Genomic DNA, 24,617 nt, shown 5'->3' with positions numbered 1-24,617 from the left:
GCACCTTGGGTGGGTGAAGCTCTGCATTTAGGATGTGAGGATGAAGATATGGTCCCTGGTCTCAAAGACCTTGGAGGTTAGGTATTCTCTTGTCTTAAGTAGTGTCATTAAATTATTCTGTATAAACAGTATATGTCACTTTGTCTTTTTCTGTTTCAAAGAACTAAGCAAGAAAACCTTTTTTATAAATTGTAATTGCCCTTTGACCCAGCAATTTCATTTCTGGATAGTTATCTTAAAGGAGAGGGAGAGAGAGATAGAAATATCAACGAGAGAATCATTGATTGGCTGCCTCCTGCACGCCCCCTACTGGGGATCGAGCCCACAGCTTGGGCATGTGCCCTTATCGGAAGTGAAGCCGGGACCCTTCAGTCCGCAAGCCGATGCTCTATCCACTGAGCTAAACCAGCTAGGGCTGTATAAATCTTCTTGAATTTTGTTCTGGGATGCAGTTGAGTTACTTGGAAACAGATTAATTGGGTGTTGCTTTTATGAACTGTTAGCCTGGTCTGGAGCAATGCTCAGTCTAGGGCTAATTATTTGAGAGAAGACTTTTCTGTGTACTCTACCCATTATCCCATGAATTCTGAATTTTTTCCATTCTGGTTGGGGGGAACAGTTACAGCTCTCAGCCTTGTGTTGAGTGCCTAAAATGGTTTCTCTCATCCTTTCAGATGGTTCTTCCCCTGGCCTGAGGTGGTTTTCTCAATCATGTGCCATTATTTGAGAGACACCCTCTGATTTTCCTCTCTCTTTGTTGCTCTCTTCTCTAGTACACTGGACAGTCCAATGAACTGTAGCTGCCTTGATCAACTCCCTAGACTGTCACTCAGTTTCCACAACAAGGGGAGTCTCTCAGGTTCTACCTCACCTTTTCCTCTTCGTGCCAAGATCTGGAAACTCATTAAAGGTGGTATTAAGCTGGGGCAGTGCTAGGGCTCACCTTTGTTTCTCATTTCTTAGGGATCACTATCCTTTGTTGCCTGATGTCTAGTGTCTGGAAAACTGTTGTTTCATATAATTTTATCTGGCTTATTTAATTTTATCTTATATCTTTTTGATGGAAAGATAGAACTGGTCACTATTATTCCATCTTGGCTTCAAGAAAAAAGTGTTCAATATTTATTTTTAAATGAAAAAAGATTTTGGTAGAATAGTAGAGTTCAAACAAAATTGAAATGGGTTAATATAGATAATGAGAAAATGGGAGAAGTACAGGGTAGGAAAGAGGCCTGCTTTGGGAACAGGGCAAAAAGGAGGAAACCCTTTTTCATTTGTTTGTTGTGTGAAGTGGGAAGTTTTCAACATATTAAAGTGGAGGAGAAGGGACCAGTAGAGAGGAAGGACCTAGAAGAGGGAGGAGAGAATGGAATCCTAAGCACCTTTGTGAGAATTTGCTTTGGAAGGGAGAAGAGAAACAGGGAAATCATCATTTCTTCTTATGTGCCATCTAGCAAACACTTTACATGTTTACAGGTTACATTTGTCAAGAATATTACAGGACGAGTACCATTAACTGGTGAGACAGGATAGAAAGGTTAGGTAACTTAACTAGGCTACTTGTCAGTGGGAAAGCTATACCTAGAGTACATGCTGTTCCTTCCTTCCTCCCTCCCTCCCTCCCTTCTTCCCTTCTTTCCTTCCCTCCCTCCTCTCCCTTCCTTCCCTCTCTCTCCCTTCCTTCCCTCTCTTCTTTCCTTCCCTCCCTCTTCTCCCTTCCTTCCCTCCCTTCCCTCCCTTCCTTTCCTTCCTTTCCTTCCTTCTTTTCTTTCTTAGAAAAGGAGAGACAGACAGACAGAGGCAGACAGACAGACATCAATTTGTTGTTCCCCTTATTTGTGCATTCACTGGTTCATTCCCGTATGTGTCCTGACCATGGATCAAACCCACAATCCCAGTGCATTGTGATGCCACTCCAACCAACTGAGCTACCCCTCCAGGGTTGTTTGTAATGTTTTTTGTAGTCTCTGGGCTGTTTCTTCAGGGCAGGGAGGATAAAAGCTGGTGAAGATTATGGCTTTAGTTGAAGTAAAGGAAGAGGAGAGCCATGTAACCATTGTATATGTTTCATATCTACTTTATTAGAGGAAAATATGAAGAAGAAAGGCAGGTTAATATGTTAATGTGCAGAAACATTATATTAAGACTAGAGGCCCAGTGCATGAATTCATGCACCAGTGGGGTTCCTGAGCCTGGCCTGCGGCTTTGGGCCAAAACCAGCTCTCCAATATCCCCTGAGCGGTCCTGGATTGTGAGAGAGTTCAGGCCAGGCTGAGGGACCCCACCGGTGCACAATCGGGGCTGGGGAGGGACGCGGGAGGTTGGCCAGCTGGGGAGGGACTGCGGGAGGGCTCCAGGGTGTGTCTGGCCTGTATAGCTCAGTCTCTCTCGATTGGCTGGACTCCAGCAGCAAGCTAACCTACCAGTTGGAGCGTCTGCCCCCTAGTGGTAAGTGCATGTCATAGCGACTTGTTGACTGATCGACTGCTCCCTGGTGGTCAGTTCATGTCATAGTGAGCGGTTGAGTGGTCTTAACATATTAGTATATTACACTTTGATTGGTTGAATGGCCAGCCGGTCAACTGGACACTTAACATATTAGGCTTTTATTACATAGGAGAGTTTAGTGAGGGCAATGCTCCTAGTTCTAGCCCTACCTTATTCCATAAATCTCACTTCAGAACTTGTAATACAAACTTGTGCTCTATTTTTTGGCATCTTTATACACAAATAACAAATTAAGTCACTAGGTGAAAAGAAGACTTAACTCATTGGGTACAATTAGAAGATAAGTGGTCTAAGAAGTGACCGTTGTTAGTGTTTTAATATTCTTTGCCTCTGCCTTCCATTAAAAAAAATTCTATGATTACTGGTATATAAGTATTAGATTGAATCATGTTTAACTGGTGTCAAAAGAGTTGAATATTGGCAGTTTCATGAGGTTCAATATAATAGTATATTATAAACAAGCAGTAATTGTAACTGTTGTTAGCACCATTAACAGGGCTCATTTATTTATTTATGAGTTGTTTTTTTTTTGTTTTTTTTTATCAGTGTTTTATTTATCAGTGTTTGCCCAATGCACAATATTTGGCCCATAGCAGTCATTCAGTAAACGATTTGTGAGTGAAAAACTACAGATTTTTGAGGTTACGTGTATGTTTTGTAAGGAATTTCGGGAAAGATTAGGAGAGATCCCCTTTGTGTTAGGCCCTAAGTTCTTTTTACTAAGAGAGAAGGATTTTTCAGCAAAGCTCTTTTTATTTCCAATGCAGTTATTATAATGTTAAATAATAAAAACTCACTATACTTGCTTCTTAGCCCTCATGAAAGATGCTCCTCTTTTTCAACCATTTCACAGATCCCAACCGACATCTGAGACTCCCTGCGCTCCACTCCTTCTCTTAGGAGGCTTTGTAAAAGGGCTCTGCCGGCCTCCCATTCTCAACACTGCTTTTCTCCTTTCAATTGCTCTGCCCCCCCTTTATACGCAGGATGATTAACATGATATTTTTCTTTCTCATGTGGGGCCGGAGACAGCCTTTTTCTGTGCACCAACAGGACAATTATGAAAAAAAATATGTTTGTCGTCACATTGTCTAGTGTTACTGTTTGGGCCATTATGGTAGCCTGCACATTTTCTGCAGTATCGAGTTCCATCCACACAGTGGTGCTAGAAAGCCAAGAATTGATGTTTGTCCCCCTCCTAATCAGTGGAATAGGTATTTCTAGCTGCTCCTTATAAAAGAAACACTTCCTGGAGTTATATAGAAACAGTGTCCTCCGTCTCTATCAAAGCCATCAAAAGCTACAATGATGTTGCTTCTGAAATGCTGCTAAACTTCAGTCGTCGTTTACCCGATGACTGCAATGGTTTCCTAGTGGATCTCCCTGGATTTACCCCTGCTTTATTCTGCTATGTTTTCCATATTGTAGTTGTAAGTGAACCTTTTACACATCTGAATCTGGATTTTATTCTCCTGCTTAAAAAATCCAGAATACAGTGAGTTTATCAACAAATATAAGAAAAGGTCTTTCATGATTCAATTCCTGCCAGGTTCTCTCACTTCCTTAGTCTGTAAGCCTTTCCTTGTACAGTTCTGTTGCTGTTATTTCAGCCAGTTTGGCTGTCTTTTGGGTCTTAGAACACAAGTTTTCCCTCTTACTTTTGCCTGCTTTTCCTTCTGCCTGTGTTAATAAGTAGGTGCATGTATGTGTGTAGGTAGGTTGGTCTACTTCTTAAATTAACTCTACCTTATCCTTTGTAGTTTGGCTCAAAGTTTTGAAAGCTCCTGTTAATCTTCCCAAGTAGATTAGCTCCCATTGTTACTTGTTCTCATGGTACCCAGTAATTTTTCTTTTTTTAAAATATTTTTTATTTCAGAGAGGAAGGGGGAGAGAGAGAGAGAGAGAGAGAGAGAGAGAGAGAGAGAGAGAGAGAGAGAGAGAGAAAGAAACATAAATGATGAGAGAGAATCACTGATTGGCTGCCTCCTATACATCCCTACTAGGGACCGAGCCTGCAATCAGGCATGTGCCCTGACCGGGAATTGAACCTCCTGGTTCATAGGTTGATGCTCAAACACTGAGCCATGCCAGCCAGGCCCCAGTAATTTTTCTTAAAAACATTTAAGCACATATTTACTTATGCAATTATTTGAGTAATGTCCATTTTCCCACTCGATCATAAGTGTTAAGAAGATAGATTCTGTGCTCTTTACTCATCATTGTATCATTGGTGCCTGTTAAAATAGTTGTTGAATAAATGAATGAATGGATATAAGTAAGCTAGGACTCAAAGTAGGTAATAGAATTAGGAACAGGTGAGCATTCTGGAATAAAACTTACAATTAGCATATAGTAAGATGAGTTTTATATTAAGGTAAGGTATTGGCTCAGCTTAGTCCACTTACTTATTTCCTGTTAAAGCAGAAAATAGTTGTAGTGCATGGGCATCCCTGAATGGTAAAGGTTCCTATATATGGAAAGAAGAAGTGAGAGGCAAAAATCACATTTGGCAGATTTAAAATTATGGAAGCAACTAGAGAGTAGATCTTAAAAGTTCTCTTTAAAAGGGAAAATTGTAACTATGTAAGGTGATGGATGTGTGAAGTAAACATTGTAGTAATCATTTTGCAATATATACATGTATTAAATCATGATGTTGTACACTTGACTTATACAATGTTTTATGCCAATTATATCTGTAAAGCTGGAGAAAAGTAAAATAAAATTATGGAAGCAGCTAATACTCTAGTGGAAAAAGTTCTATTTTTTAGTAGGAAACTTTATTTTTGTTCCAGATATAATAGTGTTTTGTTCTGTATTGTTGGGAGAAATGTGGTGTAACATTGCAGAAATCACTATTTGTGCTCACATTTATTTCCAAAACTGTGTAATGAAATAATAAAAACACTTTCTTTTTTTTTTTTTTTTGTTTTTGTTTTTTTTAAATATATTTTATTGATTTTTTACAGAAAGGAAGAGAGAGAGAGATAGAGAGTTAGAAACATCGATGAGAGAGAAACATCGATCAGCTGCCTCCTGCACATCCCCGACTGGGGAAGTGCCCACAACCCAGGTACATGCCCTTGACCGGAATCGAACCCGGGACCTTTCAGTCCGCAGGCCGATGCTCTATCCACTGAGCCAAACCGGTTTCGGCAATAAAAACACTTTCTTAATGTGTGGTAAAAATCAATGAGATATAATAGAGGTAGAAGCATTTTTTACAGTATATAAACACTTTATGAAGTAGACTTAATATTTGCCCAGGAGATAGGAAATCCTTCAATTTTAGAATTTCTCTCTTTTTATTCATAATTATAAGGAAGAGGTGGCCACCATATTCTAAGTTCTGTAAGGGCAGGGACCATGTCAGTTCTACACACTGTTTACCTCTGCACACAGTTTCTGGTAGGTGCCCAGAATTGTTTCTGAATGAATAGCACAGTGAATTGTCCTGAAGGCCTCTTGCCATGTAGGGATTGTACAGAAAGGAACAATCTGAGGCAAAGCTTTTTATGTGTACGTTTACTTTGTTTATATTTCAGCTGTGGCAGAAGTAAAACTTCGAGATGATCAATACACACTGGAACACATGCATGCTTTTGGAATGTATAATTACCTTCACTGTGATTCATGGTATCAAGACAGTGTCTACTACATTGATAACCTTGGAAGAATTATGAATTTGACAGTGATGCTGGTAAGAAAAAATATATAAGTAGGATTTTCTAATAAATTTGATCCTTAATTTTCACTTTGAATCTTATATTCAAGTAACTGATGTACACATACCTTTAATATAGAAAATCCTATCATCGGTCTGTAAGGCTCCATTTTTGTTTTATTAAGTTTTTTATTCTCCTTTGTTCCTATTCCTACACATATTTATTCCCCTCCACTCCTACCAGTGGGCAACTACTCTAATGAGTTTATCAATGTTGATGTACCTGGTTCATTTCTCGTTTCTTCATGTGAGCTGTGTTATCTCCAACTATGATGGGGGATCTATTTTTCCTTTTAGCTAATTTTTGCTTTATGTATTTTTAACAGTTTTAATTAGGTGCAAACATTTAGGATTGTTTTGCTTGCTATGGATTGGTCTTTTTAGGGTTACGAAATGTCCTTTATTTCTAGGCTCTGGGAATAATTTTGTCTTGAAATTTTTTTATATTAATATAGCCATGCTGGCTTTCTTAATAAATATTATTTATCTTTTTTATCCTTTTAATTTCAGTTTGTCACCGTTCTTATTTTTAAAGTGTATGTCTTGTAAAGAACATTTAGTAGGGTCGTTTTTTATTATTATTCAGTATGAGAATCTCTGTCCTTTAATTGGAGGGCTTAGTACATTTATATTTAATGTAATTACTGATATGGTTGTGTTTATATTACCATCTTTTCAGTTTATTTCATCTATTCCTTGTTCTTTTGTGTTTCTGTTCCCACCTTTATATGGATTAATCTATCTTTTTTTTAATTAAAATTCCATTTATTTTTCTCTTTTGGCTTTTTATATAAACCTGTTTGTATTACTATTATTTATTTTATTTTTTTAATTATTGACAATATTACAGATGTCCTCCATTTTCTCCCCTTTTGCTCCACCCCACCCCACCCCAGGCCTTTACACACTATTGTCTGTATCCTTGGGTAATGCATACTAGTATATGCATATACGTTTTTTGGTTAATTTCTTGCCATCCCCTTCCCACCCCTCTCCTCTCTGTGATCTGTCAGTCTGTTCCATGCATCTATGCTTCTGGACAGATTTTGTTCATCAGTTTATTTTGTTCATTAGATTCCACCTATAAGTGAGATCATATGTGTTTCTCTGACTGGCTTATTTCACTTATCATAATAATCTCCAGGTCCATTCATACTGTTGCGAAGGATAAGGTATCCCTTAGTATTCCATTGGTTATTGTAGAGATTATAATATTTACCTTTAACTTATCATAGTCTGCCTCTAACTAATATTATTCTACTAAAAAAACCCATATAAAGCTTACAATAATATTTCTTTTACTTCCTTTACCACCTTTGAGCTATTTTTGTTATATATTTTGTTTTGTTATTTGTTGTAAACTCTATAGTACATTGTTAGGATATTTGGCATAGATAGTCAACAGTCAGTTAATAGTTTCCTAATTATTTTCTGCTGCTTCTAGCCTTCCCCTACATTGTGTCTACAGCATAATCTAAATTGCTTGTGTAATCTTATCACTCTCACTTAAATTCCTTTTCCTTTATGACACAATCCACACTTTTTGACAAAATCCAAAATTTTTTTTCAGCTTGGTGGGTGTCTCTTTATTGAAGTGAAAATCTACACTTTTAAATATGTACTTTTAGAATAGGCAGTGTTTTCATGTGATTTAAAAAAAAATTTAAAAATACTCAGTAAAGTCTTTCTGACCTCATCTTTTAATCTCTGCTGTTTTAAATACCCATATTCCCTTTGCAACTTTTCAAAAATTAGTTTCTTATCTGTTTTTCTAGACATGGTTTGTTTTTTATGTGTCTTTTGTTTTTTTCATCAAGTATAACGCACAAAGTGGTATATATTCTTTTTCTTTCTTTTTTCTTTTTGGAAATAGCAAAGTTTACTTTTGTAATTTCTCTCTCCACTCCTCCCCTCTTCATACCTTCAGAAGCTCCACGTCTACCTGCCACACACTGCCTCTCCTATCTCTCTAGTTCTTTCTATATATATAAAAGCCTAAGCAACCTTTATGACCAGACAACTGGCTGGGTGACGTGCACTGACCAACAGGAGGCAGATGCTCAATGCAGGAGCTCCCCCCTGGTGGTCAGTGCACTCCCACAGCCAACCTCCCATGGTCCCTCCCCCAGGCCAGCCCAATTGGAACTGGGCGAGACAGCCCCGATCAGCCGGGAGGGACCCCACCCATGCAGAATTCATCCACCTGGCCTCTAGTTCTTTATATAATACTAAATATCAAATTTATGTTGTGTTCTTCAAACCAAAACAAAACAGCTTTTATTGCCCAGTGCATTCGTATTACAGTCTGGTAAAAAGAATTTGACAGAACTTATAGATTCAAGCTAGATTGAATGATCTCAGAGGGTATTAAGCATATGAGTTAATCCCCATCAATCTCCAAATGGTCAGGCATGGAAGAGGCAACAATAGGGAACCTCTGAGCTTCCCTTTCCTCCAGCAGGCCAGGCTGAGCCTGCTTCCTTTCTTTCAGGATCCCCCAGGTCCAGTGCTGTAAAAACATGCACCATGGCCTAAAAGAACTGCTCTGGTACTTCTGCAAATAATCTGAAATCATGAATCATGACTATAAGAGTGTGAAGAATTTCTTGGATTTAGAAAAAAATCACTGGGAACATAATCTTCCCATGTCATGTTCAAATTTTCCATGAGGTCTACCTGAATTTATTCCCAGAAATTCCTCTTCTTCCTAGCATGATTTTTTTCTCTTTTCCTGTCCCCTCGGCATTTGGTTCAGGGACAGAAGCACTTACCTGAAGGCAATAGAGGTTCCCATGATAACTAAGCAGGAAGGGAAATAGAAGCAAGAAACAGAGCATGGTCTGATTTCTGCTGTCTGCTGGCCGGTTTATTTTAGAACCTGTACAGGTGACCTAGTGCCTATTTTGAAGCCTGTGTACATGGATAAAATATACAAATTATTCTTGGCATATCAAGTTTATAATGCCCTTCTCTCCAACTTTGACTTTCACCAATTTATACAGACTGCACTCTAGTAATACCACACTCTTGCGATTCCTGAGACATGCCCGAAAGCCTGTTGCCTCCAGTCCTTTTCCCACGTGATTAACTCTTTCTTGGAACATCCTCTCTTAGTTCTGTCAGACTGCTTCCCAGTCTTCACTTAAGTCCCAACTAAACATTTCATCTAGGAAGCTCGCCTTGATAAATCTCTTTGCTCCCCCAGGAACATTTAAACTGTTGGCTCCCAGATCTCCATGAACTATATGAATTTGCTCTGGGCCAGGGGTTAGCAGATTGTTTGTGCATAATGCCAGACAATAAATCTTTTAGGATTTATGGGCCAAACAGTTTTATGTTACAACTGCTCAATTTTGCTGTAGTAGTGTGAAAACAGCAGTAGACGGTATGTGTAAATGAATGAATGTGGTTGCATTCCAATAAAACTTTATTTCCCAGAACAGACAATAGGTCCAGTTTGGCTCATGGACTATAGTTTTTGGCTGTTCTGCCTGTGGCTTTTCTTATATTTGTGTAATTCTAGGACTCAGCAGAAGGGTTGCCAGTGTGTTGTTGAATGGATAACAGCTGTTTAGAGTTTGTTCTTTTTTTCTTTTTCTAAAATTTAATATTTTTATTATCACTTTTTAAAAAAATCTTTATTGTTAAAGTATTTACATAGGTTCTCTTTTTCCCCCCATTAACCTCTTCCAGCCCGCTCCCGTCTTCCTCCATCCTCCCCAGGCTCTCACCACCCCATTGTCTGTGTCCAGGCGTCATGCATATATGCATACAAGTTCATTGGTTGATCTCTTCCTGTCCACCCTCCCCTGCCTTCCCTCTGATGTTCAACAGTCTGTTCATGCTTCTATGACTCTGGGTCTATTTTTGATCATGGTTTATTTGGTTCATTAGATTCTGCATATGAGTGAGATCATGTGATACTTATCTTTCTCTGACTGGCTTATTTCTTGCTCGTTGGAGTTGGCTTTGCATTCTTGATTGGAGCTTCCTCTTATTATCTGGGTAATACTGTATATGAGTCTTTGGTTTATTGAGATAAATCATTTTTTATTGAATGAGAAATATTTATGTTTCTTAAACAAACATTTATTGAATGCTACTATGTCCTTAGTAGGCACATACACTTACAAATTGATAACATGTAACAGTGGAAGTAGGGATAAGATGCAGAAGTAGTATGGAGAAGGAAACGTTTATTAGTGTGCTTGGCTGGGAGGAGTGGGGATAAGGTCATGGTTCAGGGCCAAAATCTTGGTTTTATCAGTTCACCCTCTAATAATCTCAATTTGGGATGCTGATTCCAAATTAAATCACAAGATTTAAGACTGGAAATCTGGGATGAAAGTTTAATGATTGCATTTGAAATACTATAGATAAGCAGTGTGGACTGGTTAGGATATTTTTCTTCTATTAAAAAGTTTCCATAAGGAAATTAAATACAGCTGACTCTTGAACAATTTGAGTTTTAGGGGTGCCAACTCCCTTGCAGTTGAAAATCCACATATAACTTTTGACTCCCCCAAAATTTGGTTATCTCTTAGTATCTGCCTGGGGTTGGCTCCAGGAAAAATCCACAGATGCTCGAGTACCCAAAATGGCATAGATCAATGCATACAGTTGGCCTTCCACATTTGTAGACTCCAAAGCAGATAAAAAACAATACAGGGATTTATTTAAAAAGATTTGTGTATAAGTGGACCCATGCAGTGCAAATATATGTTGTTCAAGGGTCAAATTACTGTAGTGTTTTTAAGGTAGCTTATTTGACATGGAATCAGAGTAAAGACTAAGATATCTTTGATTCCTCTTACTGACCTATTCTCTAGCTTCTATGGCAGTGGTTCTCAACCATCCTAATTTCGCGATCCTTTAATACAGTTTCTCATGTTGTGTTGGCCCCAACCATAAAATTATTTTTGTTGCTACTTCATAACTGTAGTTTTGCTACTGTTAAGAATCGTAATGTAAATATCTGATATGCAGGATGTATTTTCATTGTTACAAATTGAACATAATTAAAGCATAATGATTAATCACAAAAACAATATGTAATTATATATGTGTTTTCCAATGGTCTTCAGTGACCCCTGTGAAAGGGTCATTCGACCGCCAAAGGGGTCGCGACACACAGGTTGAGAACCACTGCTCTATAATAACTCTTTTAGTTTCTTATGCATTTTAGTGTGTCTTTTAAAGTTAGAGGCTTTTATGTTTTTAAGATTTTGTTATATTTTGTTTGTTTAGGAAGACAAATCTAAAATTCTCTAAGAATATTGACTTTTATAAGCCTAACTCAGCACAAAGTCTGATATATATATATATATATATATGTATGTATAATATACAAAAATATACATATACATATAATTCACTTGACATTCAAAATCTTTATTGCACGTCTACTTATATATTATGCATTACTGTAGGCATTGGCAATGCTGCAATGTACAAAATAAAGTTCCTTCCAGTTTATTAATTTTCAGTAGAATTTGAAGTGCCTCCTTACTTCTCTTCCCCAGTTTGAACTTGACATTGAAATAACAACCACTTTTGGCACATGTTCCTACATGTTCAAAGCAGTCTACACCTTTCCAAATATATATAGTGTATATTTAAATTTGTTTAGCATCTTGATAAAATTTAAATCTTTTTTTTTTAAGTTTCACTAGTAAACAATAAGGAAACCATAATTTAGAATGGGTGACCTCTAAGAAAGTTTCTACAAGTTGTCTTCTTTCCTAATTCTTAATTGTTTTCATCCTTGAACTTATGCTCATTTTATTAAATTTATTCTTAAGTATTTTATAGTGTGTCTGTTAATAGAATATAGTTTTTTCTATTTTCTAAGTGCTTATCCTATATAATAAAAGCCTAATATGCAAATTGACCAACTGGCGGAATGACCAGTCGCTGTGACACACACTGACCACCCGGGAGCAGATGCTGAAAACAGGGCCTGCTCCCAGCCCTCAGGACCCAGGCCAGCCAGGGCAGGTGCCAGCGGAGGCCCCCCGATCGCCCTGCCAGTCGCCCAGCAAAGGGAGGTGACTGGCTGTGGTGGCGGGGGTTGGGGCCAGCGAGCGGATGGCGCCAGGCTGGCCAAGGCGGGTGCCAGCAGGGGCCTCCCCATCGCCCTGCCAGTCACCCCACAAATTGGCCCTGATCCCCATCCAGGCCTAGAGACCCTACCCGGGCATGAATTTTGTGCACCAGGCCTCTAGTTTGTTTTATTATTATTTTATAATTCAGTCATTTTTATTTTACTTACTCCCATTAAGGTTTTCAGAGTATACAATTATATCATCAACCAAAGGAAATGGTTTTATCTCTTCTTTCCAATGTTTATGAAAATGGAAATATCCCCATATCGTTTCATTTTTATCTTATTGCTCTACTAGATAGAACCTCGAGACAATGCAGAGTAATAATGGGGAATGCAAGTATCCCTGTTTTAGCTCTTGTTTTTAATTGTAATAGATTTTAAATTCATGTAGGAAAATACTGTTGGTTTTGATAAAAACCTTTCATTGTTTTAAGGTTGTTTCTTTCACTTTTTGTTTCTATTTAATATTTTTTATTAAGAATGGTTGCTGAATTTTATCACATGACTTTCAGCACTCACCTATTAATATTGTATGTTTTTCATGATTTATCAATGTAGTGATTTATAATGAAATTGTTAAATTCCTTACTTTCCTAGAAACCCTTTTTGGTAAGAGTATATTATTTTTTTGATACATTGTTAGATTTCTATTTGTTGACATTTTACTTAGAATATTTGTATTTATTTCACAAGTTATAGTTTTTATTTTATTATTATTATTTTTAATCTATTAGATTTTTTTTAACCCTCACCTGAGGATGTTTATTGATTTTAGAGAGAGGAAGGAAAGAGAGAGAGGGAGAGGGGAGCGGGGAGAGGGAGACACACACATTGATCCGTTGCCTCCTGTAAGTACCCTTACCAGGAATCGACCCATGACCATTTTGGTGTGCAGACAGTGCTCTAACCAACTGAGCCACCCGGCCAGGTCTCAGTTAGATTTTGATTAAAGTTTTGCTGGCTTCCTTAAATGGAGAGTTTTCTGGCACTAGAAAAATTTAAAACTGAAAAGATCTGTTTTTTGTATTTTATGTATCTTGTCCTTTCCAATGGTAGTTCTTTAATCACATACCCAATTTGTTTTATGGTTATTGGTTTATTCATGCTGTATGTTTCATGGGTAATTTTGTAATTTTGTTTTGTTTTGCTAGGGAAATCATCCATTTCCTCTTAAGCTTTCAAATTTGTTCCTGTAAAGTTGCATGCATATGATGCTCTTAAAATTGTTGTTTGTTTTTTCCTCTCTGTTTTTCCTTAACCAAACTTTAGAAGGTATTATTACTATTTGATGTTTCAAGAACTATGTTTGGGGTTGTTTTAGTCTTTTTTCTGTTTAATTAATTCAGTTTTGTCTTTGTTTTTTAAATTGTATTACACATCAGAATCACTGGGAGCAACTGATCAAAAAAAAACTAACGTCGGATTAACTTTTCCCAATGATTCTGATTCAGTATGTTAGGGTTGGTTATGGCCTGGGAATCTGCATTTTATACGGCACCTCAGATGGTTTTGTCTTATTTCAGGGACCAGGTTTTGAAAAACGTGCACTTGGCAGTGGTACAGAATAATGCCACACTTGTTCTTCTTATTTTTCTGATGAGCAAAAACATCCCTATTTGCTCTTTGAAGTTCTGTGTGTGGGGCAGGTGGAGACGATGAACCACTCTACACATTGGGTTTTTAATAGCAGAAAGCAGTTGTTCTAATATTCATTTTATTGTCTGGTTTTCGTGGGGAGTTTTTTATTTGTTTTTTTTTTTTTGTGGATTTTTTTTGTTTTTGTTTTTTTAAGTCAAAGTCACACATGCTCCAGTCCCAGAGAGGCTCTTTTCCTGTGCCTGGTGTACAAAGGACCACCTTGTTAAGTCTAGGCCAGGGGTGGGCAAACTTTTTGACTCAGGGCCACAATGGGTTCTTAAACTGGACCAGAGGGCCAGAACAAAACCATGGATGGAGTGTTTGTGTGAACTAATAGAAATTCAAAGTAAACATCATTACATAAAAGGGTACGGCCTTTTTTTTTTTTTTTTTTTTTTTTAGTTTTATTCATTTCAAATGGGCCGGATCCGGCCCTCGGTAGTTTGCCCAAGGCTGTTCTAGGCAAAACATCATTGTGGTTACAGTGAAGGCTTGTGGGGCTTATGAAAGGAAATTCACCCATTATTTGGACTTTAGATTTTGTCAGGAACCAGCAGGTGGCGGCATTTCAACAAAGATTTATAGAGGCATTATACTTCTAAGTCAGTTTAATTTCTGGGTTTACAATTTTAGAGAAATTTCAATTGGGAGGAAGAATACTTAGGAAATAGAAAATGCTTTAGGGAAGCAAAAAAAAGTGTTTAAAATTTAGTTTTTATTTCGTTTTATTACGGTATTATGGCTTATTTTAATCTCATCATTTTCTTATTATTTAGGAAATTCTGTCATAATGTTGTCTTCCATTTACCTGAAAAACTAGTTTCTGCCAATTAGAAGAGTGTCATTTTGTGGTGCATCTTTAAATTGTACTTAACGATTCAGGCAAAGTTACTGGATTCCTTTTGTAAACATGCATTTGTGAGGCTGTGCCTTGGAGTGACAGGTCACAACAATTTGTTAGTCCAGCTCAAATGTGTGCCAGTATATTCCTTTCTAGATCTGAATCTCAGCCTATTTTCTATGGATGAGTTTGTTAATATGGAGCCATTAATTTTCCTAGTTAAAGAAAAAAGTTAAAGGAGTAAGTTCTTGGTACTGTCTGGTTATGTTATGGAGCAACATTACTTAGTCGAATAGCAATTAATTAGAAATACCTTTTTTTAAAGCCTTAGCACACAAAAAAGGAGAGGAAGATTTTTTTCAAGTAAAGTTAAAAATTATTAGTGATGAAAGCCTTTCTCCAGAAAAAGATCACTTCCTTTTAAAAGGGCAAAATTTTAAATGTCAGTGTCTAATAATACTAGTAAATGGTACTCTTATTTAATTCTGCTTGACCATTTTTTTAAACTTGAGTAACCCTTTCTATAAATGTTAGAAAAATGTTTTGTTAGTTCAAAGCTTGTCTCCTTGTAAATGAAATTAAGAGGCCCCTAAACTATTTATATAACGTCAATACTTATTTACTATTTACTTATAGTCATTTATATACAATGTGTAGACATTATAATTTTTGTTATGTTTTATTGACTCAGAAATCTAATAAAAATACTGAATAATATATTAACATGGAGCCGTAACTGATTTGGCTCAGTGAATAGAGCGTTGGCCTGCAGACTGAAGAGTCCCAGGTTCGATTCCAGTCAAGGGCACATGCCCAGGTTGCGGGCTCGAACCCCCGTATTGGCCATGTAGGAGTCAGCCTATCAATTATTCTTCTCTCATCATTGATGATTCTATCTCTCCCTCTTCCTTCCTCTCTGAAATCAGTAAAAATATATTTTTAAAAATATATTAACGTGAAGAGAAACTGAATATAGTAGTTGTATTCATAGTGGGATTTTGGGGGGTGGAATATTCTATAAATTGCAGTGAGGTCTGAGGTATCATTTGTTTAGAAAAACTTGGGAAATGGTTCATTTCAAGAAAGTGTGGAATACGGGAAAGAACATTAGCCATTTTTTGAAATTTGCGCTGTCATTTTCTGGGAGACCCAGAAAATCTTTGGAAACAGAGCTTTTTATCTTCTTAAAATAGGGGGATAATAATTTCAACTTCGTCAGGTTTTGTTAACAATTAAATAAGATGGTAAAAAGTCAGAGCACTTATTTAATACAGTGCTTTTACATGATAGCCATTCCCTGTTTTATTATCAATGGAATTTTAATTCTTTTGCAGTTCACCTGTGAAATGTTTCCTCCGAATGATTTTTAGTAGCCTTGAACATAGTTACATTACCATTTTTTGTTTAGAAGAAGAAAAAGATCAGGTGGGACCAGGACATTATAGATGCCAATTACATAAAGTGTTATTGTGAGAACACTTTGTAAAACTGTCAGTGGAGGTTATTAAAAAATAATTTAATACTGTAACTTACGATTTATTAATATGTTATAGGAGGAAATTTTTTTTGTGTACAGTCCATTTAAAAATTGCAATGTACCCTTTCAGAAATAGATTTTAAAAATCAGGACTATTCATGTTGCTTTCACTTAAACTATCATTTAAGAGAGAGTCTGTGTGTTTTCTCTTGTATTTTAATTTAATTTGGCTTCACAAATTAAAGTATTTGACTATCTTAATCATTCTGTTGAATATTGCACTAATTTATCTGTTAGACTTCTAGAAATCTCAGTCATGTGTAACCTTGTATTTAAAAGAAAATGACTTAAAATAACCTTAATAATTACGTAAGAAATGAAGAATAGTGACTTAACTTTAGCCCTCCCTCCTTCCTAATAAGGACTCATTAGGTGAGATGCCAAGAAGGGTGTGTATGGAGATCACTAGAAAACCTTACTTTGAAAAAACTGTTTTGAACAAGAAGTCTCATTCTATTTTATCAATATCTTTAACTTATGTCTGTTATACTTAAATTGCTCAGGGAAATAAAGTCAAGCAGTTAATTAAAGCAAAAAGGAAACTTTCCCATAACCCCCATTTTCCCCTACCACCAGTCTCAATCCAATCTTATTTTTCTTTCAAATGATAAACATTACTAATATGCTAGCACATGTCTGTCTACACCTTACTCAGTGCTAGCAAATCAAACCATTTGTTTATTTCAACATATTTTACTGTATGCATTCTGCATCTCTTTTTTCAGTCATTATCTTGGAGATCTTTTTATGTCCGTATGTGAATACTTAACACTTATTTGGATTTATTACTTTTCGACTCAAAGGAGAATGCACACCCAGGGGAACAGGAGCTTCTCAGTAAAAGGATGTTAGAAAGGACTTATTATAAGATTGGGCTTGTATTAGGTGACCTGAGGGGAGGATTTGGTCATTCTAAAAACTTTATGCCGCTGTGTTTGTTATTGAAGCATTTAATTCACTGTTATGTAAATCACTGAAATATGAGTACAAAAAGAAGGGAAGGTGCTGATTCAAGGAAAATTAAATTTTATGCTTTAGAAACAATGGCTAATTAAAAAACTTGAGGCTAGTAAGGATATTTAATATAGTTTATTTAAATCTTATATACACTATCTAAACAGTTCTAGGAGCCGGGAGTGAAATGAATCTAGGAGTATGTTTGTCCTGTTGAAAAACTGTTCACTGTAAAATAAAACAACAACCCAAAATTATTGAGCACAGTGTATGAGAGGAAGTTTATTTTCTGAATTGTAGGCCTTTTTATATATTTTCTTGTAAAACATTTTAATGATGCAATCCATCTAACATGATGACATCATCTAAATTATGAGGACATGGACATAATAAAAATGTGTTGACAAAAGCCTAAGTTAATAGTCTAAATGTGATGTTTTCATACCACAGGCTGATGTCTATGTTAGGAATTTAGAACATGATGCGGTATTTCTAATTAAAAATGCTGATCATAACTCTAAACTTAAGAATAAAGACTAGATTACTGCTTTATGTTAGTTATCTACATATTTCTGTGAAACAACTTTCTTTAATGATTTATCATGATCATGTCATTAGGTAGATGTAAGTATTGAATAACTGTGCTGTGCGCCTATAATATAATTTTGTATGTTAACTATATTTTAATTTAAAAAACCTTAGTGGCTTGAAACAATAAGCATTTGTCGTCTCACTGAAATTAGCGAGGGGCTTAGCTGGTTCTGTCTCAAAGTTTCTCATGGAATTGTAGTTAAGGATGACGTCCTGGATCTGAAGGCTTGACTAGTGTTGAAGGATACACTCCCAAGGTGACTCACTCACAGGATGCTTATTGTCAAGAGCTCCCAGTTCTTCCCCAGGTGGGCCGACCACGTGCTGTTCGAGAGAGAGCAAGGAGATGCAGTCTTTTATGACCTAGTCGGAGAAGGAGAAGTCACATAACCATCATTTCTGCCATATTTTATTAGAAGTAAGCCAGTAGTACTCCAAGGGAGGGCCGTTAGATGCCTTCCCTTGAGGAGAGGAACACTGCAGATATTAGTTTTGTGTGTGTATGGACCAAGGAGAGAGGGAGGGATTCATTTGTACTATCTGTCTTCTTTTTAGGACACTGCCTTAGGAAAACCACTAGAGGTATTTCGACTTCCTACAGATTTGACAGCTTACGACAATCGCCTTTGTGCATCTATCCATTTCACATCTTCTACCTGGGTCACCTTGTCAGATGGAACTGGAAGATTATATCTCATTGCAACAGGCGAACGTGGAAATAGTGCTTCTGAAAAATGGGAGGTGAGGTGTGTTTTTTGTTCTTTTATGCAAAAGCTGGGAAGAATATATAAATGGTAAGACCTTAGTGATTTTGAAATAACACTCTTTAGGGATAGTTTGTATGTGACTTGTTGGTTTTTATTATATACTAGAGGCCTGGTGCACGAATTCATGCACAGATGGGGTCCCTCAGCCTGGCCGGCGATCGAGGCCTATCAGGGGGCCCAGCGGGCTGGGGGGAGGGTCCATGGGAAGTTGGCCTGCCGGCCCCCTCATTGGGGCCCAGTGGGAGGGACCGCAGGAGGTTGGCCGGTTAGGGGGAAGGGGCCCCAGGATGTTGGCTGTGGGAGTCCACTAACCACCAGGGGGTATCTCCTGCATTGAGCGTCTGCCCCCTGGTGGTCAGTGCTTATCATAGCTACTGGTTGACTGGTCGTTCCGGTCGTTTGTTCCTAAAGGTCACTTAGGTTTTTATATATATAGACTAGAAGCCCAGCGTGTGAAATCACGTGGCCCCTCCCACCTGCGCAGCCTCACTGTGTTCACAACCCCATGCACCCGCGCCAGTCTTTGGTCGTTACGGCGTTAGGGCCACAGGCCTTTTATAATATAGAAATTTTGAATATCTTTTTAATTAAATTATAAAATGTATGTCCTTTACAAAACTGATATGTTAACCATTCCCTGTTTTAATCTGGGGTCAATGCAGTTGTCAAAAATTGCATTTTTTTTCAGCAAATATTTATTGAGTGTTTTATAGATGTAAAGCAGTATGCTAAACATTGACATTGCCTTCTTCTGAAGAAGAGTTCGCGAAAAAAATTACATTAGCATATCTTTTCTCCTGTGCTCATGTTATATTTGCTGATACGTTTATGGGCCTAGCATGTTTCCATTGCACCACTCTGCTAGCTGTCCAGTATGTTTACCAGAGTATTTCCTACTTAGAAATATACATTATAACATAAATATAGGAATGTGACAATCTCTAAGATGCCATTTTAACCTCAGTTTTCTTAACACAACTGATTTAAATCTGAGGAGCAGGTAATATAAGGAATTAATTTCTCTAGAGCCACAGTTTTTGAAAGTGGAAAATATTGGCACTGAATTATACTAAAAAGAGTATTGTGATATTGCAACTGTCTGAATTTCAACAGGTGGCCTTTTGTTGTGGGTAGAAAAAGAGATATGTACTTCATATATTTACATTTTATAAAATATTTTATGAGATGAACAGATGCTTATCAAGGCTTTAATTAATTGAGAAAAATCAAGAAGGTTTTAGAACAAAATGGTTTACTTTTCTTACTAAGTTATACTAAATGGTATAATGCCAAATTGTATTATGTTTTAAAAAAAACTAAACAAAACACACAATAAATGACTAGAACAATAATATCCTGTTTGCCAGATTGCCTTTGCAGTCACAGTTTCAAATATTCATTGGACATTGTGACATTTTCTGCTGTGGCCTCCTGTAATAGCTTTTTATTTTTTTATTTTTTTTTTAACAGAGGCAATGTGGTATTATAACACAATTACCTGAAATAGTTGGAAGGAGTTTGGAGAACGATGGGGAGAAATATATGAATGAGAATTTATCTGGAATAAAGCTGTATTGATTCTGTTGACTTTGAGCAGGAAGAGAAATGCCTTCAGCTTAAAATAACACTGCATGTTTAGCTAGAAAGGAAATTCATATGGGTTTATAATTCATTTGGTTTCTGCTGTATATATCCCCTTGGCACATATTTGGCCTTCAAAACTATTTTTTTAATCAATAAAAAATTTAAATCTACTTCGTCTTCAATGTACATTGCTGTGACAAGATGTTTTAGGTCATAGTTTTGACTGGGGATTGGCAGGAGTAGTAAAGAGATGGGACTTGGGCATTACCTGGGTGGGAGGGATACTATGGAATACCGGTCATTTTAAGGGAAACAACTTGGGAGAGTTTTAGGACTTTGGGAGATTTGGTGTAACAGAGAGGAAGCTGAAGGTGGGAGTGGTTGGTGGTGTAGTAGAGCTGATGGTGATGACTGAAGTGTAGAAAGAAATAAGACAGGAACACTGCGTGCTTTCCAAACATGTTGCCTCTAATATTACAGGGTGCTATATATCAACAATATCATAGTTGAATTGCTGGGCTTGTTCAGAAGTTTGGAAACTTGAGTCTGACAATATTTAAAAGTCCAGACATCTACCCCTCTGGTGTCATTCCAATCCCTTTCCTGCATATGAGGAAGAGGAGGAAAGAATAAGCTAGCTACCTGTACCTGGCAAAACTTACTATTTTTTCTTTTTCTTTAATATGTATGTATGTTTGTTTGTATGTATGTTTGTTTGTTTGTTTATTTATTTATTTATTTTTGCGAGAGAGGGAGTTAGTGCAACATCAGTGAGAGAAAGAAACAGCTATAGGCTGCCTTGCACACGCCCCCTACTGGGGATCAAGCCTACAGCCCAGGCATGTGGGAATGGAACTGGTGACCTATCAGTGTGTGGGAAGACACTTAAGCAACTGAGACACCCTGGCCAGGGCAAATTTACTATTTTTCCTTCTCTTCTGTCTCTCCTGTCCCCCAAACAAAACCAAAATCTAATCAACCAACAAAAATCCTGTCTTTATCCTTTCTGTTTTGAGTATTTGAGTTTGTTGTTGTTGTTTTTCTGCTTATGGAAGACTTATAGAATGGATACCAAAGTCTCCTATTTGAATAATAAGGACACAGTTGCTCAATAGGGAAATTGACATTAAAGTACACTTTTCTTTGTAAGGCATTCAAGTAGAAGCAGACATGAGGGCATTCCAGATATAGGTTTAAAAAATAAAAAAGGAGCTGATTTTTGTTTCTTAGTTAGGTATTTTTTTCAACTACTTTTTTCATTTATTTGAAAATTTGTTTAGAAATCAGTCTTAAAAAACTTTTTAGTATTTACTCTAATAAAAATATAGTCTTTTAGATTGTTTAGTATAAAAAAGAATTTGATAAGATTTTGCATCTTCATTTGATGCCTAGATTTCTTTTTATAAGCAAATTTAGTATTACATATTAAATATGGTTGAATTATACCTTTTAAATGTAATCTGTTCTCTTGTTTTTGAGAAGTAAGAAAGTTTTAATGATTTGTTTTCCAATGCCTTTGACTTTTTGTAAACTTTCAGAAAACACAGATAAACCAAAAATAAAAATAGGAAAAAAAGTACACATGCACATATACATGCATGCCTGGTATCCAGACACTGAGAGAAAGAAAGCAGAAATAAATCATATATGAGATAGCGGAAGAGATGGAGGAATAATAGTGTTAACCTGCTCAAGTCTTCTCTTTTTGTACAGAGCACTGTTTTCACTTAATAATTCATTTCTGGGAGATTGCTTTTAGTTCTTTCTCCTTTAGATGCTGCTTGTATGACCTGTTGTTTTGTTTTTAAGCCAAGAGTGCTGATCTGTTTTCTCTGTTAAACAAAACAAATATATTTTACAAATTCTTCAAGGAATCCTATTTAAAGTTGCAACCTTTATTTAAAGGCTTTTTAAGATTTTGTTTCTTGTAATAAATAGTATCGAGATTAGTTGTTGGATTGTCAGAATTCTATGTATTACCTCTGCTATCTGCATTCATGTAATATATACACTTTTGTATGTGTCACTTTTCTTTTCTAGATTATGTTTAATGAAGAGCTAGGGGATCCTTTTATCATAATTCACAGTATCTCATTGCTGAAAGCTGAAGAACATTCAATAGCTACCCTGCTTCTTCGAATAGAGAAAGAAGAATTGGACATGAAAGGAAGTGGTTTCTTTGTTTCTTTGGAGTGGGTCACTATCAGTAGGAAAAATAAAGGTAAAACATAACATGCTCTGACTCTCCATACTGGTTGCCGTAATTTAGTAAGTTTCAAGCGCAAAGCTGTTCCTATAAATGCTGTTTGTGTTTTCTTCGGTATTGGGTTATGATTCTAGTATGTGCCATCCAGTGGAATGAATATAGTTTTTCCTTATAAAAAAATAATAATGCCGAAACCGGTTTGGCTCAGTGGATAGAGCGTTGGCCTGCGGACTGAAGGGTCCCAGGTTCGATTCCGGTCAGGGGCATGTACCTGGGTTGCGGGCACATCCCCAGTGGGAGATGTGCAGGAGGCAGCTGATCGATGTTTCTCTCCCATCGATGTTTCTGACTATCTATCTCTCTCCCTTTCTCTCTGTAAAAAAAAAAAATCAATAAAATATATTTAAAAAAATAATAATAATAATGTGCTTCCCCAGTCAATTATGCTGTTTTTGTATAAAAGGAGACATTGTTACATAATTTTTGAAGAATTTAAAGTGTATATTTTTAATATAAATAAGAATATATGTGTACATGTACACATATACACATGTGCAAAAATTTATATTTACCGGGTGAGACAAAAGGTTTATGGTTCATATGGAAAAATAATACAATAATTAATAAATAATACAAGAATAAACTGTAAACCTACTTTTGCCTCACTCTGAATATAAAACTAAATGTAAATTAATTATAAATCACAGTATAATTGAAATATAAATTAAATATATGGAATTGAATATCTTTAGTTATTAAATCACAACTATGATTTCTTTTCAATAAAATTGGACATTGCCATTTGTTTCTACCCTCAGGAAAACTTATTTTTTTCTCACCCAAAGTGCTTTCATGTGTAGGAAAGTCCTCACTTTCATTCTGTTTAACTGTCAAACTACTAACTTGGACATTAAAAATTACTTTTTCTTTTATTAATTAGAATTCCTTTAATGTTGTGGCCTAGCTTTTTGCCAATGTTTCACTCTTACTCACCAAGTGATTTTTTTACTGTAGTTTAGCACTAAGGGAGCTTGTTTCCATGAATCTGTTATTTTTCTCAGTAGTTTTTATTAACCTACTTATTTAACTTATCAGTTTTAAATTATCATTAAATTGATCTCTGTAGAAAAAGATTTCTTACCATAGCTGCTAGTTTCCAATCTGATAAAGGTTATTAGCATTTTTTTCTGAGAGAGCTTTTTTATTTTAAAACTAGAGGCCCGATGCATGAAAATTCATGCTCTGGAGGGGTGTCCCTCAGTCCGGCCTGCTCATAGTCTGGGAACCCTCAGGGGCGGGAGGCGACCCAGCCATCAGGGGAAGTCGACGCCCCCATCACACCTCTGCTGCTGCTATTGGGGCCAGGGCAAAGCCTCGACTGGCCCTGGATACCTGAGCTTCAGGCGGCCCTGGGCAGCTGGGCAGCCGCCATCCAAAGCCTGCCTGCACCTCGGGTGTCAGCTGGGCAGCCGCCATCTGAGGCTTGCCTGCACCTCAGGCTGGCCCTAGGCGGCTGGGCAGCCCACATCCGAGGCTTGCCTGTGCCTCGGGCCAGCCCTGGGCGGCTGGGGGCTGAGGGCGGGTCTGGCCACACTGTGCACCTGCCACCCCCGGCTGGGCTGAAGGGACTGTGGGACTCTGTCAGGGCTGAGGGGACTGGGTGCTGCCATCTTTGTGATGGTCAGTTTGCATATTCTGTCTTTATTAAGTAGGATGAACTACATGTATATATGATTATATATGTGTATATACATGGGCATGTGAGTGTGTGTGTGTATCTATAGTAATAAAAGTGTAATATGCTAAGTAGACTGGACATCTTACCAGGCAATCTTCCAGATGCAGCTGGAGCTGCGAGGGAAGCCCAGGTCCTGGGTGCCAGAGGGAAACCAGTGCCAGCAGCCGGGGGAAGAAAGGCCTACTCTTGCAAGAATTTTGTGCATCGGGCCTCTAGTGTATATATAATCAGAATAGTTTATAAGTAAGCTAAATAAATTTACTAGATTTTTTGGACAAGTATTTGATATAATTTGTTTTTCTACCACTCAGTGTTGTAGTTTCATCTCTGGAGGAGCACAGTGTCTTAAAACTTTAGATTAGGTGTTGGGAAATGTTTTCTATAAATGGCTAGAATTCAGTGGTTCTCAACCTTCCTAATGCC

The 24,617-nt window shown here is 37.1% G+C and overlaps 1 protein-coding gene across 1 annotated transcript in view; it reads left to right on the top strand.

Annotated features, from left to right (window-relative positions):
• Positions 1–24,617, top strand: part of NUDCD1 (NudC domain containing 1) — a 54,471-nt gene that overhangs the window by 3,941 nt on the left and 25,913 nt on the right. The window contains exons 2-4 of the mRNA XM_081111622.1: positions 6,054–6,208; positions 18,455–18,640; positions 22,291–22,471. Of these exons, the coding sequence (XP_080967748.1) occupies positions 6,054–6,208; positions 18,455–18,640; positions 22,291–22,471 (522 nt within the window). The remainder of the gene's footprint in view (positions 1–6,053; positions 6,209–18,454; positions 18,641–22,290; positions 22,472–24,617) is intronic.

Source organism: Myotis nattereri (genome assembly GCF_964212035.1).
Source record: "Myotis nattereri genome assembly, chromosome: 17".
NCBI classification, from domain to species: domain Eukaryota; kingdom Metazoa; phylum Chordata; class Mammalia; order Chiroptera; family Vespertilionidae; genus Myotis; species Myotis nattereri.
This window is presented reverse-complemented; position numbering and strand designations above follow the sequence as displayed.